Genomic DNA, 20,000 nt, shown 5'->3' on the forward strand with positions numbered 1-20,000 from the left:
TTGTTTTTTTTTTTTTTATATATCCTATGTTACATGCCGACTTAAACTATTGAGACCTGAAGCCGATTCTACAAATGTCCTCTAAATCCCAACAGTATTCTGAAAAAACGCATCTTTCTATATCAGTGGTGCTCAAACTTTTTTATGTCAAGGACCCCCAAAATTATATGTATTTGGCCGCCGACTCCCATCTCAAAATGTTTTGTTCCAGGGACCCCCCAGAAGCAAAGATTTGAGTTAAACATGTTGCTTTAAAAGAATATAAATATAAACATTTTCTCGATTTTTCAAAATTAGCAGATCTGCAAGCTCGTAGCGCACCACTCGGTGCCGCGCTATGAGCTTGTATATCTGCTATTTTTCAATAGCCAAATTGTAAAATAATGCTTTTTTATCTCAAATGAAAAAAGTGACACAGATGCGTTCCAGGTCTTAATGGGTTAAGTTACTCTATATTAATCGAAATAGATCGATTGCGTGATAATTGCACTGTTCCCAGTGTGCAAAATTGCCAGACGGGCAGCATTGCGTGTTCATGACATGGTCCAATAATCCATTTTGTAAACACAGGTGCGACTGACCTTCTCACCTCTCGCTCTTGTAAACGAGTGTAATCCAAATGTGCCGAGACGCTACGTACCTGTGTATCATCAGCTGTGGAGGAATGCTGCTAACTTGATGGGCAGCTAACTTTGGCACAATATGTGTTATTCATAGCACATTAAACAGCGATGCTCTTCAGGGGTGGAAATCAACACGTTGCTCAATTATCATGCTAATTACAAAAGGCTGTGTTGATTTTTATTTTTCTATTACTGGGCTGGAAGTAATTAAGCAAACAAGCCTTGCTGTTGGAATTAAAGAGAAAAGCAAAGCTTATGTTATGTTTTGTTTTTTATTAAAGGGGGGAAAAGAGTGACATTCCAAGGTTATTTGTCAGTGGTTTGTTATGTAGTAGAGAGGTAATTGAAGTCTTGTCGTGTCGTGTCGTGTGTGTGTGTGTGTGTGTGTGTGTGTGTGTGTGTGCGTGTGCGTGTGCGTGTGTGTGTGTCGATAAAAGATGTTTCCGGTCAGGACGCAGAAAGGGATTGGAGGAATTGCTTTGATATCCATCACTCTCTCTAATAAAACTGCAACTCTCGTTTGAATCTTCACATTCTAGCTTTTCAAATTTCTTATCCAACGTCCGATCGGGGTCGTTTGTAATGGTGCTGTTTGTTTCATCTTCCTGAAAGCCTCTCTTGGGTCACACAAACCATACACGGGCATCAAAGGCATTTCAAGTAGCCGGGATTAATTGGGGAGGGCTTAGTCACTGTTTGACTCTGTTCATCTGTATTCTCCATCACACCCCCAGTGGCCGACGCCATCTGTCCCTCAGAGAGTTTGACCTTCCAGCTCCAAACTCACTGGATTAGATCAAGGAAAGATTGCTTCTTTATCGGATGTCCATTCCGATGTGCTCCAACTTGAAGGAATCGCACATTCCATCAGGTCGGATGGAACAGATTGGATTTGCGCTTGTGTTATGTGATAGTGTGTGTGATAGTGTGTGTGTGATAGTGTGTGTGTGTGTGTGTGCGTGCGTACGTGCGTGCGTGTGTCTACGCGCGCATGTGCGAGAGTATGTCTTGTTGGTGCATGTGCGTGTGTATGTGTGTATTTTCTACCCAGTGTTTTGTCTCCCTCTCTCTCTCTCCCTCCTCCTCTGTCTGTCGACTCATTCACCCATTTCACTGGCGTTTGCCATCTTTGACCTCACCGAAGCCAGCGTCATCGTGAACAAACAACGACTCACAGTCCGGTCGCGGTGCTGCCTCTTGAACGTCGCCCCGTCGACACGTAGACTCGCTTGGGAAGAGGCCATATGTGTTTAAAAGCTGTCACACCCCGAGAAGATGGAAAGGTTAGATGATTCCTGTCCCCGAAGACTAATGTCCTGGTGACTGTTCTCACCCCCCCCCATCACCTACGACACCCGCTAGCTAATGCATTAATCCGTCTGCCCGCCGATTGCAAAGGCGGGGAAAAAAAGGAACGCAATGATCGTCCATCAAGTCCGGCTCCGGGCCCCGGGGTCCGACCGGCGAGGGAGCGAGGCTTTCATATTCATCCGGTTTTTATTGTCCCTGCGTCGGCCCGCCACCCAGGGCCAGACAGTTATGAGGGGAGGGAGCTGGCTGAGCAAATAAAGCCACTTGTAAGCAGGAGGATAAATGTCAGTCACTGACAGACCCTCGCTGTCACCCAAGCGTGAGTAAATAAGCTCACGGCTCACACGACTCCCCCAGCACGCGCGCGCGCACACACACACACACACACACACACACACACACACACACACACACACACACACACACACACACACACACACAGACACAGACACAGACACACACACACACACAGACGCACACACACGCTCTCTCTTTGTCTCTGCTTGCCCCTGAATCATATTTAGCCCCTCAGTCTCTTTTACAAGCCTGTGCGGGGATATATTCACGATGTGGGAAATGTTTACCCGCACATAATGATCTTCATTTGGAATTTTGGAATGATTTACGCTCAGCGCTAAGCTGTTTGAACGGAGCGCTAGGAGCTCCTGTTTTGTGCTGTTATAAGGAGCGTGTTGGCTTCAGTGAGAGCCGTTTTATCCTAATCTATCATCACTCCGCGGCGTGTTCTTTATGGTCTACATCATCTCCTCTTTCTTTTAATGGTCCTATTTTATAGCTAGAATAAGTCACTTCTTAAAAGCATCTGTCAATTGTCGCTTTACAATGCATCCCACTCTATTTCTGGATGTTCTCCAGAATAAGTATAAAAGCCGTAATATATCTGTGATGGGGTTAAGGCCAAATCATGCTCAATGAAACCTCATTCTCACACAAAACGTGTCTCCTGATTGAACCGGCTTACTTCCGCAGGTTGTAGTACGGACTGAAGTTATACCTCAACAGCAGTGGTGGGAAAAGTACTCAAATGTTTTACTTAAGTAAAAGTATCAATACTGCAAGTACTCTGTTACAAGTAAAAGTCTGGAATTCAAAATTTACTTGAGTAAAAGTACAAAAGTATTGGCATCAAAATGTAATTAAAGTACCAAAAGTAAAATTACTAACATATTTGAAAATAGCCGATCTACAATCTCACAACGTGACGCGTTGTGAGATTGTAGATCGGCTATTTTCAAATAGCCTCGGTATGAAATAGGGCTAAAGTGGTTAATGTATGTTTTATAATGTAATAATTTATCCTACTATAATTCTAGTAACCTCTGTCTGTCTGTGTGTAGTGGTGTCTGTGTGTAGTGGTGTCACTACCCGGTTCTCCTCAGTGGCTGGACCAATTGCTCTGATTTTGCACACAGCCATTGACCATTACCATCTGAACTTAACTGTGAAGCCCGTTTTTCACTTTCATCAAATCTCAGCTTCTTATTAGCGTTTATGTGTGAAACAATGTCGCCTCCCTGGTTGCCAGATCATTTGCGCATATCCCCCCACGGATGCGTCGACCGGGTATGGTCTAGTATCTATAAAGTAACTAGTAACTATAAACTTATTAAATAATTGTAGTGGAGCAAAAGTACAATATTTGGATCTGAGATGTAGTGGAGTAGAAGTAAAAGTACTGGAAATTGGAAATACTCAAGGAAAGTACAAATACCTCAAAATTGTACTTAAGTACAGTACTTGAGTAAATGTACGTAGTTACTTTCCACCACTGCTCAACAGCTGTCCTCCTCCTCCGCACCTCTGGCCTCTGTCATTACCTCACCATCTCCCCTCTATTCATCTTTCAGCCTCAGCCTACGGTCATCTTTACCCTCAGTGGCGTGCACAGACATTTTGAGGGGCAGGTGCTCAAGTAAATTATACTTTTTTTTGTTTACTTGGTCTGCTCTTTTTCCCCTCTACACCTATACCTCTTTGCCAAAAATAGCCGATCTACAAGCCCACAACGCCTCGCAGCGCGAGGCGTTGTGGGCTTGTAGATCGGCTATTTTTGGCTAAAGTTCTCCTCAGAAAAGGGATGCTAGGTTTCGAGTGGTTACGGTAAAAAGAAAAATCATATCACATAAAGATTTGGCGGACCCCCTGTAGTAACTCTGAGGACCCCCTAGGGGTCCCGGACCCCCTGTTGAAGACCACTGCTGTAAACTGAAAAAAAAAAAAAAACCCTTTTTTTCAAAAGGGCACTTCTGGTCAAGAGGGCAAAGGGCAGGTGCTCTAGCACCACCTAGAGTCTATCTGTGCACGTCCCTGTTTACCCTGATCCTTGAACAGTGCAGTCTTTTTCCAAACGGCTTGTATATACCTCTTCATTTGCCCGTCAACATACCGTAGATACTCGTGAGGTGTCCCATGAAAACTTGCTTTCATAATGACTCCCCAGTCTCCCACCCAGCCCCTGGCTGTTAAGACCCCTCTGACACTGTTTAGTGGACGAGATAAAGTGGGCTTTAATAGGTTATACCATTTTAGGACTTAGGAGGACCATAGCGTTTACATGAGTACACACACACACACACACACACACACGCGCGCACGCGCTCGCACACATAATCTTGAACTGGATAGAGGGTGTGTTTACACGAGATTGTGAGAAAAATGACCCTGACTCCCCTCTGCTCGTGTCTCCGCCTGCGAGGCTCGGGCTGTTCGCCCATTAATCAGATGATAGACATGCAGAGGCTCCTCCTCCTCTCCTCGGACCGCCCTTATATGGCTTCAACATCAGCACGCCACATCACAGAGAGAGAGAGAGAGAGAGAGAGAGAGAGAGAGAGAGAGAGAGAGAGAGAGAGAGAGAGGAGAGAGAGAGAGAGAGAGAGGAGAGAGAGAGAGAGAGAGAGAGAGAGAGAGAGAGAGAGATGAGAGAGAGAGAGAGAGAGAGAGAGAGAGATGGATACGTGTGTGTGTGTGTGTGTGTGTGTGTGTGTGTGTGTGTGCGCACGCACGTGCACATGTGCTTATGCAACGTGCACGTTGCATAAGCACATGTACATACTGTAAGATAAATATTTATGAACTGTGAGAGAGAGAATGCCAAATATCAAATGGACTATGCAAAGGCAATAATTTGGGGTACAAAACTGACTCCTTTACATTATGGGCAACAAACCATATGAATACTGTATTGCTTTCTTTTGACTGTTTGATGAAAAATTGTAGACGGCAACATTTAGTTACACATGTACCTGTTAAAGAGGTGGTGCCATGGTTTTGCACTTTTTCTGTTTTTCACGTGTCTATGAGGTTGATAGAACTTCATTAAGCCCCCTGGTGGTGTTTTTATGGTGTTTTATGTCTTCTCTGACTATTTTGAGTTTCTTCCTGCATGGAGGCTGAAATCTTGAGGGTCAAACGTGCCAATAGAAAAACAGCGCTTCAATGACACAGTAAAATTATACCCTCCCCCTCATTATCATAACACAACAGGTATGGGCATGAGGAGGAGGAGGGACTAGCACAGGTGGGTGGTGCTAAGGTGGTGAAGGAGGTATACTTAATGAACTGGAGGCGTGTCCACATAAAAACATAATTTTAACACTTTCTGTACACTTTTTTGAAAAAAACTTCCTCCTAGTATAACCATAATACCTGATGATTATGTTTTAGGGGGGGGGGGTCACTGAAAATCACGGCACCCCGTCTTTTTAAAACAGTTTCTAAAATGTCAGTGTGATTTGATTTGCTATTGATAAAAATGCTGTGTATAATTAAAATGTTTGTGTAATGCTGTGTTGTGAATTAGTTTTTGGAGGTGCCGCTTGACATTTAAACCCCTATAGGTGTTTGAACAAACACAATGCGGTCAATTTGAGCAATTTGTGTTCATTCTCTTCAACAAATACCTGTTCCCATCTGGATGTACCGCTGGGAAAACCCAGACACACATGCACATTATTTTATGTACAGCATGTTCTTCTCTCTAGTGTTGTAGGGCTATGTCTGCCGCCTTCTTGCTGGCCTGTAAGCATACAACACACAGTATATAGGGTTTAATAAGTATTTAACCCATTAAGACCTGAAGCCGATTCTACTAAATGTCTTCTAAATCCCAGCAGTATTCTGGGGAAAAAAAACGTATGTTTCTATATCAGTGGTGCTCAAACTTTTTCAGGTCAAGGACCCCCAAAATTATGTATTTGGCCGCCGACCCCCATCTCAAGATATTTGTTCCAGGGACCCCCCAGAAGCAAAGATTCGAGTAAAAAATGTTCGCTTTAAAACAATATAATATTCAAAGATTTGCACACATTTTCACGACTTTTCAAAAATAGCAGATCTACAAGCTCGTAGCGCGGCACTCGGTGCCGCGCTATGAGCGTGTATATCTGCTATTTTTCAATAGCCAAAGTGTAAAATAATGTGTTTTTTTTAGCTCAAATCAAAAAGTGACACAGATGCGTTCCAGGGCTTAATGGGTTAAAACAAAATGACTGTCTTTAGTCAAGGACTGTTCTGGTGTTGTGCACAATATACTGTATAGAACGCCATATTGTACTGTAGCAGCAGTAACAGCAGCACGTTATATGTCTGATGATGAGTCTTAACTCTAGTGTTCCCTCTATGGACGACATCTCCAGATGACAGGGACATATGGAGCCCAATCAACTCCACACACTGTTTCTAAAGATGCTGCGCTCACTCACCAACTTTCTCTCCACAATGTGTGTGTGTGTGTGTGTGTGTGTGTGTGTGTGTGTGTGTGTGTGTGTGTGTGTGTGTGTGTGTGTGTGTGTGTGTGTGTGTGTGTGTGTGTGTGTGTGTGTGTGTGTGTGTGTGTGTGTGTGTGTGTGTAGTCCCACAGCCAGAGCCATTCAGCATCTTCCAGCCACATTAAAGTTTAAAGGGAGATTAAGGTTTTTTAAGGTTTAAATGTTTGATGACTGCCTCCATAATGAATAGGGTTATCAGTATTACGCCCTAATGTTATGTATGCCTCTAATCACAGCTTTGATATCTTGGCTCTTAACCACTTAAGCCCTATAAAATTGTTTTTAAAATAAAAGTCAAAATAGCCTTGTAGATCTATTTGATTTTAATTTGTTTCGAACATTTTGCGAATTTTTCTTTTGCCTGAATGACATGCCCAAAATACGGACACCAGGGTTAATGTTGAAATGATCCTTTAACACGAGGGTGTGAACTATTGTTTCTTGGCATTTTTTGGTGGAAATGAAGGGGTTGAACAACTACAGCGAACTGTATATTTGTGACATCATCCTTTCCCACTCCTTTGAACGCGGAAAGCCATCAAGTGCGTTCCGACACTTACATTTCTAAGCATGTCCGTCAGGGTATTTAAACCAGGACCACCGTTATAGCCATTTACCCCAGGCAAAAAATATGGCAAATCCCCTGTGCTGTAGACTCTCTTCATGTGGTGAAATCCATTTAAAAGGGTCGCGCTCTGGGTCGTATACAAGACCGACGTGGAGAGACTTTTTATTTCTCACCATAGGACCCGCACACCCGCTCACACAACCCCACCCCCCCCCCCCCGCCGGGCCACTTCCCCTTGCCTCCCCATGGCTGACGCTTGGAAATGGTTTTGATTTGTGAAGGCGAGTGTCAAACAGGCGCTGTGATTCGCGCTGCGTATGCTGGACGGGGGCCTGTGTTTGACTTGGTCGTCAGGTTGTATTAGGGATCAGCGGGGCTGACGGCGGTGCCCGGACAGCTTTGTGCCACTCCGCAGGAGACCTCCAGAGTCATGTATGGCCCACAACGTCCCGCCAAGCGCAGCTGAACTGCCACCAGAAAGCTTGACTTGACTCCCACTTCTTTTTTTTCACATTATAACCATTATTTAACCCATTAAGACCGGGGAAGCATCTGTGCTAATTAAAAAAAAAAAAAAAGGCTATTCTAAAATAGCAGATATTCAAGCTCATGCCGCGCTATGAGCTTGTAGATCTGCAATTTTTTTGTAGCTCAAATCTTTGCTTCCGGGGATTCTACAAATGTCTTCTAAATCTCTAAGTTGCTATAATATCAGTGGTGCTCAGAACTTTTCCATGTCAAGGACCACCCAAAATGATATGTATTTGGCCGCGGACCCCCCATCTCAAAATATGTTGTTCCAGGGACCCCCCAGAACCACAGATCGGGGGTTAAAAATGTTCGCTTTACAACATGCATATTAAAAGATTTGCACAACATTTTCACGATAAAAAAAAAAATAGCAGATCTTCAATCTTTGATCTTCAAAGATTGAAGATCTGCTATTTCTAATGACACCGATGACACAGACGTGTTCCCGGATTGAATGGGTTAAACACGAAAAAGCGACGGAGCACGTATGATCTTTTTTTCAGCAGCGACCTGATTTAAACCGCTTGCATAGGAGCACCGCTCGAAACTGCCGAGTACAGTCCTGACCTCGGAGCAGCTGTAGGCTGCTGGAGGAACTTGCTCAAGGGCGCTTTGACAGTACTCCCAGCAAGTGGAGAATTTACCATACAATACAACGAGTGTGCAGTTCACTGTTTGTGAAGCACAGCAGTATTCACCCACGCAGTGAGCACAATGTACTGAATCTATGACGATGATATCGGCCTCTATTTATGTCATGTCAGGACATTTCGCTTGTGGTCTAAAGCCTGATGTATACCGGTTTGCGTGCTGATGTCGCACACCGAAAATAGCCGATCTACAAGCTCACAATGGTTTGCATTAACCGATTAATTGATAAGCAACGTTTTTTAGGACCAAAAGAAAAATTCTTGTCCGAAACTGAGTGCAGAAACATACTTGCCTTGATGTATATAACATTAACGAGCATCAACGAGCATCAGCTGGACACAGACACGCACACCTCCCCTCTGCAGTGCTCTATGGAGTCTGTCTCATTTCTCTCCAAAAGCCCTTGAATATGATGAAATATGATTAAGAATTACTGTAATTATGGTAAACTCACTTTTGATATCACACATACCATATCTATAACTTTCACTAGTCCCCCCCCCCCCCCCCCCAAAAAAAAGGTTTTCCCAAATTAAAATAAAAAAGAATACATTTTTAATGAATTGAAATCGATAACTTTAGGCGACTAAATTCTTAATGGTAGTTAATCGATTATAAATTAATTGTTAACATCCCTACTTTGCATCATGCCGCTTTTGCGCTGTGAGCTTGTACATCGGCTATTTTCGGTGCGTGACACAGACCACAACCAAAGTATAAATCAGGCATGATGGTCTGTTTGAGGATGCTGTAGTTAAACTACTTCTGAAGTGCAAAATCTCCTTCTCGCTGTCTTTGTTTCTCACTCTCTCTCTGTTTCTCTTTCCCTCAGCACTCCATCCATGGATCTCGAGTTTCTCCCAGCCCGGTGTGAGAGACTACTCCCAGCTTACCCTTGACCTGACTAGGAATGAGCTGATCGTGGGTGCCAGGTAAGGGAACTGTAAATTCATTCAGCCTTTCGCCCCTTCATCCCGCAGCCCGCGGCGCTGACAATCGGATCACTCACACAATGCGGTTCTGTAGGCACTGATCGCTTTTTAAGTACTCCACTGAGGACTCGCTGGATTGAGTCAAGCGTAGGATTTGGCAGAGCGAGTGGATTTTGAAGGAAATATCAAGCCCAACAGAGTGTGTGTGTGTGTGTGTGTGTGTGTGTGTGTGTGTGTGTGTGTGTGTGTGTGTGTGTGTGTGTGTGTGTGTGTGTGTGTGTGTGTGTGTGTGTGTGTGTGTGTGTGTGTGTGTTGGGTTGTTTACAGGCCAGCAAGAAGTCAGCAGCAACTTGATTTGACATTCTAAAAGAACACAGCACACACAGCACACAGCACACACACACACACACACACACACACACACACACACACACACACACACACACACACACACACACATAACGCACGCACGCACGCACGCACGCACGCACGCACGCACGCACGCACGCACGCACGCACGCACGCACGCACGCACGCACGCACGCACACACACACACACACACACACACACACACACACACACACACACACACACACACACACACACACACACACACACACACACACACACACACACTGTGATGACTCAGACCAAAGCTGAAAATAATATCTTGCATTCGCCGGCAGCCAATTACGGTCTAACATTTCACTGGCACTGGTTCTGGGTGACACCGGCCAAAATTGCCTGTCCCTTTTGTAATGATTTTTTTTTTGCATTATTAGGCAAAAATCTGATGTGTGATAATGACTTCTATAATTATCATATAATGCTCACTGACTCACTCCCCCTGCTCTATCCTCTCTCCAGAAACTACCTGTTCAGACTGGACCTAAGTAACATGTCCCTGATCCAGGTAAGACAATCAGTGCGTTCTCTGCTGTACCGTCTGTGTGTCCTATACTCGCTTTGTCCGTCTCTCTCTGTGGGACTGTCTGTCTCTGTCTCTATGTGTGTCTGTCTGTCTGTCTGTCTGTCTGTCTGTCTGTCTGTCTGTCTGTCTGTCTGTCTCTATAGCACATGTCTGTCTGTCTGTCTGTCTGTCTGTCTGTCTGTCTGTCTGTCTGTCTGTCTGTCTTGTTGCTTGTGTGGGTGGAGTATTGAACGTACGTGTGGTCCAGACTACAGCATCCTCCAACATTGTTCTTTCCTTCCTGGTTGTCTTCCCCACCCCGATCCAACACACACACACACACACACACACACACACACACACACACACACACACACACACACACACACACACACACACACACACACACACACACACACACACACACACACACACACACACACACACACACACACACGCACACACAAACCACACCTCCCACTGGGCATGTGCAGCTCAGCTCAGCAGATGTGTTGTTTATGTTGTTGGCACGGTGACGCTATGCTGCATGCATCACTTTGACAGGAGGCCCAGTCAGAGTGTGGAGAGGTGGTTTTTTGCGACGAGATGACTGTGTTTCCCAAACAGTTTGAGTTTTGGACTGTTTGAGTCTGTGTGTTGAGAGTATATTATATCGCTGTCAGGTGGAAACCTTGCATTTCCATAAAACGCTACTTTCCAGGAAATGGGAACAAGAACAGTGTGTTCCGATGGACCCAGTGTTGTTATTATTTAGACACAAGCCCTTGTTAATACTTTTCATCGGTTCAATATATGCATAATATCCACAGGCAGACTTAAACCACTTTCAAGTGAGCTTCTAGATGGGTTATTTTCTATTTTCGCATGAAACTGTCATAAGATGAAGTGCATTTTATATACAGTAGGGCATTCATTTATGTAAAAAGAAACGATGAAATATGGCGATACAAGGTTTCCACCCAACCGTGACGGTTGTTTGCTGTATATACAATTGCTGTATGTAGATATCATGAGTCTGCTAGCAGAGAGCAAAAGCTCATTTATCCTTAACCCATTAAGACCAGGAACGCATCTGTGTAATTTTTTTGAAATCTTTGGCTATTCAAAAATAGCAGATATACAAGCTCATAGCGCTTTCTGAAAAATAATGAAAATTATTTGAATATATATATATATATATACTTTTTTTTTTTTAAAGTGAACATTTGTAACTCAAATCTTTTCTTCTGGGGGGGTCCCTGGAACAAAATATTTGTTCCAGATGGGGGTCTGCAGCCAAATACATATCATTGATTGATTGATTGATTGATTGAAATTTGTATTAGGCAAAAAGAATGTAAAACAACACAGTTACACTTATCATACTTTTGTCTAAAAGGTCCGACCAAAAAAGTCCTAGCGGACTTGTTTCCGTTGGGGTCCTTGGTATTCATTTCATAGACATATATAGTAGCAACCAAACAGTTCAAATATCATTACGGGTGGTCCTTGACATGAAAAAGTTTGAGCACCACTGATATTATAGCAACATACGTTTTTTTTTTAGAAGACATTTGTAGAACCCCCAGAGGCAAAGATTTGAGTTAAAATGTTCACTTTAAAAAATACATATATTCAAAGCTTTGCACAAATGTTCCTGATTTTTCAAAAAATAGCAGATCTACAATATGTATATCTGCTATTTTTTTAATAGCCAAAGAAATCTAAAAATGACACAGGTGCGTTCCCCGGTCTTAAAGGGTTAACTGGTTTTGAGGCGCTAGATGTCTAGATGTCATTTGATTTGTTGCTTTGGGTGCAGAGCCCCACACAGCACATCAGTGAGTTATGTGTCTGAAGCAAACCCTCCATAGGCAGCCACTGTGCTATTATAGCCTTGATGAAGATTTGAAAATGGATGGAGGATGTGTCTCGGCTGCAGTTCTCCCTTACACAAATCAACACGTCTGCTTTCATATCATGCGAGAGCTCCCAATAGCTTTCATCGAGCAACTGGAGATTATGAGTTTATTTTTTAACCAAACCAAGTGTTAATGTTGTCTATTAGTGAAATGCCATGTTCATTGAAGATCATATTGTTGTTGTCGGGAAGAAACCTTGTATCTCTACAGTATATTTCAACCGTGTATGTTTTAAAAACTAAAATATTGTTATTACTTTATATGTAGGACCTTATGTATTGTGGGACATTATGTCTGTACATAAGCACTACATGCATACATACAATACATACTCACAACCAGTGGTGGAAAGTATCTAAGTACATTTACTCAAGTACTGTACATAAGTACAATTTTGTGGTCTTTTTTTACTTCACTGGAGTATTTCCAGTTTGCAGTACTTTCACTTCTACTCCACTACATCGCAGACTCAAATATTATACTTTTAATATTATACTTTTACTTATACTTTTATACATTAACCAGCCCTATATACATTTCGGCCATTTGAAAATAGCCGATCTACAAGCTCACAATGCGTCGCATCGCGACGCATTGTGAGCTTGTAGATCGGCTATTTTCAAAATATTTTTAGACATTTTAAAACTTGTGAAATGGGACATTCTGCGTAACGAGTACTTTCTACTTTTGGTACTTTAAGTACATTTTGGTACCAATACTTTCGTACTCATACTCAAGTAAATGTTTTATTCCGGACTTTTACTTGTAACAGAGTATTTCTACATTGCAATATTGATACTTTTACTTAAGTAAAAAAAGAAAATCGTACTTTTTCCACCACTCGTCTGTACATAAAGCACTACATGCATACATACAGTACATACAATACTTACTCACAACCGAAATATATGGTTGTGTCAGCCATCGACCGGTAACCCTGAGAGTTAAATGAACTGTGAGGATTTTACTATATGCATCATGTACTGTACATTGCACTCTCTCACTGTCAGTGACTCACTGATGGAGTCACTGTTGGGTCACACATGGATTGTAATTTCCCCTGGAAACTGGAATCGAAAAACCCTGCCTGTTTCATCGAGTTTGGCTTGTTTGCATTAATATTTCACTGGCGTGGAAACGTCTCCGGTATGCTCTCGCGTATTTGGGAAAATCCCTTGACCCTGTTTGGATTGAATTATAGATGAGCTGTACCCACCAGACCAATACCATTTTCCCTCTCTCCTATTACACCGTTTAATTGGATCAAGACAACTTTCTGGGAGTAGTTACGTACTGTAGGATTGGAGGGGTTTACATATAATTCACACTCGCACAAGCCCAGTACGACCACATACTTACAATCATAGATGCTGTGGCCTCTATTGGTTTCAGTTGGGGTTTAACCACTCTAACCACGTAAACCCCACTCCTTTGTTCCCTATACGCCAAATCTCTTCGCAAATCTTTTTGCCCGATGCTCTTCGTGCTTGTAGAGGGGCTATTTTCACTGAATGTTTGCCTATTATGACATGGCCAGAATAGGGATGCTAGGGTTCAAGTGGTTTGCTCAAGGGCACACATCATCAGCGTTGTAGAACATAAAGTTGAGACTTCCTTCCACCACCTGCTTTAACCCATTAAGACCTGAGGCCGATTCTACAAAATGTCTGTTTCTAGAATGTCTTCTAAAAACTGTTTTTTGAAAAAAACGTATGTTACTATAATGTCAGTGGTTCTCAAACTTTTTCATGTCAAGGACCACAAAATGTATTATGTATTTGGCCAAGGACCCCCATCTCAAAATATTTTGTTCCAGGGACCCCCAGAAGCAAAGATTTGAGTTACAAATGTTCGCTTGAAAAAAAAAATATTCAAAGATTTGCACACATTTTCACGATTTCTCAAAAATAGCAGATCTACACGCTCATAGCGCGGCACTCTGAGCCGCGCTATGAGCTTGTAGATCTGCTATTTTTGAATAGCCAAAGTGTAAAATAATGCTTAATAGCTCAAATCTTTGAACCAATTACTTTTTGGTCGTAAGCTTGCCTTTACAGTAGGGCATTTAGCACAGTAGTGACAGAATTTTCCTCATACCAATGGCGGTACTACTTTACAGCACACATTTTTGCAAATAGTTCCTCACTCTTTCAGCACAGCATTTTACATTACATTACATTACAGTCATTTAGCAGACGCTTTTATCCAAAGCGACTTACAATAAGTGTATTCAACATAGGTAGGGAACGAAAACTACTAATCACCAGAAGTTTTAAGTACATTTCCTGCAAAAACAAGCAACCAAGAGTATACCTAGCGCTAAGGTAAAAGTGCAATATATCAGCATTATTTAAGCTCTTGAACCCTAGCATCCCTATTCTGGGGGTGAACAAATGTAGATTGGCTATTGTCGATGAAAGGATTAGGTGCAGAAGGAAATACTACAGGTTCTAGTATAAAGCCCTATTTTGGGCACTAAGGAGAGCTTGTAGATCGTCTCTTTTCGCCATGCGACATATCGTACGATGAAGTATAAGATGGGCTTGAATGATTAAAGGACAACAGCTACTTGATTCATTCACTGCAGCATTCATACATCAGCGGGCTTAATGTGGTCTCACAAAGTCCTCTTCACTGCGGAACAGCAACATGTGTACAGCTGCCACCCGAGTGTCAACGGCAATATCAATGCACGCTTTGTCTGCAGCGTCCTCTTGGTCTTGTTTTGGAGCGAGAAAGTGGACATACACAGGTTTTCATTTGTTTGACATCCCGGGCCACGTTGTTTCTCCGCTGCACCACTCTGTTCTGCCAGCCCTCGGACATCTGCATCACACTTGTGTATTACAGACCAGTCTGTGTTTACTCTTACGCTTAGGTCATTTTTTTGTGTTGTTTATTCGGCGTCTTCCCCGCAATTATGAAGCATATTATCAGAGTGGTTTTAATTCAAAGTGTAGTGATAAACGTATATGTACTGTGCAAAGCTCAGGTCATTAGCACAGGTGTGGAGGCTTATGAAAACCTTTTGCACACACAAGCACACGCACGCAGGCTCACACACACACACACACACACACACACACACACACACACACACACACACACACACACACACACACACACACACACACACACACACACGTGCGCACACGCACACAGAGACACACACGCACATTGAATGAATGAACTCACAAACATGAACCAACTCTTTCTTTATAAACCCCTTGGGCACACACACACGCGCGCGCACACACACACACACACACACACACACACACACACACACACACACACACACACACACACACACACACACACACACACACACACACACACACACACACACACACACACACACACACACACACACACCACACACACACACACAGATATGGAGAGAGTCCTGGCTTGCCACAAGCTATGGAGATAAACGAGGCAGATCACTCTTCATTGTTGCCAAAGTGGAAGTGTCACCAGTTATGCCAGAACCCAGATCAATGGGAGCAGGATGAGTCGCCCACTTAGGTGGGGTGGGGGGGGGAGAGAGAGAGAGAGAGAGAGAGAGAGAGAGAGAGAGAGAGAGAGAGAGAGAGAGAGAGAGAGAGAGAGAGAGAGAGAGAGAGAGAGAGAGAGAGAGAGAGAGAGAGAGAGAGAGAGAGAGAGAGAGAGAGAGAGAGAGAGAGAATAGGGGAAAAGGGGGAGGAGAGTTGTCTATCTGCCAGCGCGCGCTTGAAAACAGCCAGAGATACCCAGGAGGGAGGCACGTTGGCTCAAGCCCTTTCCTCCCCTCATTGTATAACCAAATGGAAATCGAACCCAAACCTGTCCCGCTTCCGCTTGCCAACACAAACCCCTGCCCCCGGGAGATCAAGACCACATATTTCTGCAGCTTTGAGGGCATTGAGCCTAGGTGCACCAGCCAAGGGATATATTATCCAGAGATAATGACTTCAAACCAAAAACCACACCTCCTCCTCCTCCTCCAGATACACTTTCAGCACCAGAAACGTTATTATCAGCCTCGCCAGACAGAGCGAGACAAACAAACGCTCTCAGCGAAGACCACAAGTTGACCCGTAGGAGCCCGGAGCCATCTCCCCCGCGGGAGGGACTCCGTTCCTGATTTTACTTTAAAATAGAGGTCGGCCATTGAGAGGGGGTGAAAGGGACAAAATGACTCTCCGATTGATTGAAAGGCAAACGGGAGAAGGTGTCCCCTCCACCCCCCCCCCCCTCCCCCGCCCCCCACCCCCGCCGACAGTCACAATGCCGCATTCTCCGCTCTGCCCTGACTCCCCCCATTCATTCATCTCTTTAGATTTGGCCGGGGCTATTATCATTGCCTGTAACCGCATACCCCCTATCATCCTATCACCACCACCACCACAAAACCCCCACTTTTAGCCTCTGGACTTCTGTGTGAAGCTATTACCGCCTGTGTCTGTGTGTGCTGTATGTGTATGTGTATGTGTATGTGTATGTGTATGTGTATGTGTATGTGTATGTGTATGTGTATGTGTATGTGTATGTGTATGTGTATGTGTCACAAAGTGTGAATGTGTGTTATTTTTTTGTCAACTGTTGCTGCTATCACAGAGCTAAATTATAAAGAGCCAGTCTCTCTTCCAGGCTGTCTCAGACAGACCCAAGCCAAAACAACCTCTGTCTGGCAGAGAGAGAAGGGGGGGGTTGTGTGAAGGTCTGAAAGGACTTTCCCCTCTTCCTTCTGAGGGACGAAGGAGCACTTTTATGTTTGCCGATTCGAGTGGAGACTGTGTGCTTGTCGTGTGCTAGACCAGTGGTTCTCAAACTTTTTCATGTCAAGGACCCCCAAATTGACACTTATTACCCCGCAGCCCCCCATTTGAAAAGATAAGCCAGGGACCCCAATAAGAGAAGATTTTACGGCTCTCTAGCAGTGATTCTCAACCATTTTAATTTCAAGGACCCCCATGTTTGACATGCATTAGGCTATGGACCCCCATTTAATGGCATTTTATACCGCTGGGACCCCAATTTCTATTGTAAAATCAATGTTAATTTAACTCAGAGTGTACAAATGTGATGAACTTTTGTTCATCATTTGTACACTCTCAGAGTTACAGACCCATAAGGGTCCATTTGGTTCCTGTCCATCATTTAGCTGGGGACCCCCTGGAACCCCCTCAAGTATCCCTGGGGGTCCCCGGACCCCACTTTGAGAACCAATGTGCTAGACACTGCATGTTGCAGTCTTTCAGCAGTGTGGGGTTTGTGGCGCGGGCCGTGCCATGAGGGAGGGCGGCGCCGGTGAAGTTGCCTGCATGCCAGAGTGTTAAAAGCTTGGCCCACGACCATTTTTGTTCAGGCACCTGAGAGAACACCTGCCATGGCCATTAGTACGCAGGCAAGCGTGGAAGGATAGATGCTCTAGCCATCAGTCAGCGTGGGAGATAGCCCTGGAGACCTGAACGAGGTTTGAAAAAGTTTGACACCTAACTTATCATTTGGGTCCTGGGGGCGAAACTATATTGTTCCACCCCAAAAAATCCCTGGAAGTGCCGTTCCACTGAATTACGCTTGTTCACGATCCAATTCTTAAGCGACGGTCTTCTTATAAATACGTGAATATTATCCATGTTGTTTTGAAGTGTGCAGTTGCCCAATTTATTTCAAAAGTGTCAAGCCACCTCGCAGAGAATAACTGAAGTCCCGTTTCTGATCAAGTGTGCCGATGATGCCGTTTGCATTTCGAGGATAGAAATGCTTGTGTGAAAATCTTATTTTCACTCTGGGATTACATTAATTATCCAAAATACAGGAGCTTGGCAGACTCCTGCGTGAGGAAGAATGTGATCCTCGGATGTTATAATTAAGTGTAAGCCTGCTGGAGCTAGCAACTGAACCCTGGCAATGTGTGCCTTGAAGGACAGCTGACTGTCCAGGACAACACCTGGACAGTCCCCCTCAGCCTTATGCACCCCCGGGCCCGTACTGTATGTTCCCTCAACCCCATGTTCCCTCTGGGTTTACGGTTAGGGTTGTGGTTGACGTTAACATGTAGGGCTGAGGGAGCATAGGGTTGTGGGAACATAGACATACTCCCATGGTCAAACCATTTCAGACATTGTTTGGGTCTCCAGGGCTATGTGGGGGAGAGAGAGAGAGGGAGAGACGGGGGGGGGGGGGGGGGGGGGGTAGAAAAAAGGGTCTGCACATGGGAGGGGAGAATGAGAGGAGGTGAGATAAAGATTAGAAAACAGAGAGTGATGGGGAGAGAGAGATAACATGAGGGTATTACATAGAGAAAGGGAACAAGTAAGTAAATGAGATGTGAAAGGGCAGCACCAGCTGCGGGCACTAAACACTAAAGAGGTGGGAGAGTCTCTGGGGTGTCTGGGAAACATGCATTCTGTCCTGTCCATCTTCGACACCAGTGGTTTTCAATGCTTTTCATATCAAGGTCCATTAATTATTTATTGGGCATTTGAGCCACGGACCACCATTTGATGAGATTTAGACTCTCAGACCCAGAACTTTAGAATATGTTGTTATCGTTGGATGAGATTTTGTCCCCAATTCCATGCTGTATTGATGTTGGTACCATAGGAGAGATGGCAGGAAAACGTTGACGGGTCCATTTGGTTTTCATTTTACGCTCTCAAGAGTTAAAGATCTATAGGCTAAGGGTCCATTTGGTTACCAACTCTCCATCATTTAGCTGGGGACCACCTGGAACCCCCTTAAGGACCACTGGTGGTCCCCGGACCACTGGTTGATCTACACATATTCTTTGCCCTGGTCCCAACCGTACCCCAAAATACTGTACAATACTTTGTCGTACAACGTATAGCGAAAAATTGCCGATCTACAAGCTCACAACGCGGCATGATGCGATGTGAGCTTGTAGATCGGCTATTTTTGCCCAGTTTCTTTTTCCCTTTGTTACTGAAAATAAGTGTATGATGGTTGCTACTGTAGAACAAAAAGACAAAGAGAGAGAATAATAATGAACTTGTATTTGTGCTGGGGGGGAAGGTATATGGGGCAATGAAATGTTTTAATGATGAACATTGAAAAAAATAATGAAAAGATTAATACAAAAAACATAGTGGTTAAGCCCCTGCACAAGAGAAATACATACAAAGCAGCTGCAGACATATATTCTATGGTCCTTTACTGTAGGTAGGTTTATTGTGTATACTGTACACATCAATTCTCCCCTTTTTTCTTTAGCCGGAGAAGAGAGCTTGATTTTTATCATGAGAAGCGTTAGGAGCATTTTTTTTCCAATTCCATTGTCTGAAAACGATGAAAAACGCCCACTATATGCGTAGAAGCTAACTCTCTCTCACACACACACACACACACACACACACACACACACACACACACACACACACACACACACACACACACACACACACACACACACACACACACACACACACACACACACACACACACACTACTATGCACACATACTTAAGATTCTAGTCTGGTAAAGTGCAGGGAAAGATGTGTGAATTAATGATGTCCTTCACGGCTGCCAGAATTTGTAATGAGGCTGCCTTTTCCAGAATTTTTGAAATGAATGGCAATTTCGAAATTGGCCTGTAATTGTTCCAAATGGTTGGGTCAAGAAAGACCAGGCTTTTTTCAGAACAGGCTGGGCGCAAGACATTTATGAATAATCAGGGACAGAACCAGAAGATACTGTAGGGAGTTATTAATAAAGGAGAAGCAAGTACGGGGTGACTGCTTTCAACACATCTATCA

At 43.9% G+C, this 20,000-nt stretch overlaps 1 protein-coding gene across 2 annotated transcripts in view; it reads left to right on the forward strand.

Moving 5' to 3' along the window:
- The window catches only part of sema5ba (sema domain, seven thrombospondin repeats (type 1 and type 1-like), transmembrane domain (TM) and short cytoplasmic domain, (semaphorin) 5Ba), a 210,053-nt gene that overhangs the window by 87,021 nt on the left and 103,032 nt on the right, over nt 1–20,000 (forward strand). For both annotated transcript variants that reach the window (XM_084084310.1, XM_084084311.1), the window contains exons 4-5: nt 9,307–9,406; nt 10,275–10,320. In XM_084084310.1, the coding sequence (XP_083940436.1) occupies nt 9,307–9,406; nt 10,275–10,320 (146 nt within the window). The remainder of the gene's footprint in view (nt 1–9,306; nt 9,407–10,274; nt 10,321–20,000) is intronic.

Source organism: Gymnoscopelus microlampas (genome assembly GCF_963454915.1).
Source record: "Gymnoscopelus microlampas genome assembly, chromosome: 17".
NCBI classification, from domain to species: domain Eukaryota; kingdom Metazoa; phylum Chordata; class Actinopteri; order Myctophiformes; family Myctophidae; genus Gymnoscopelus; species Gymnoscopelus microlampas.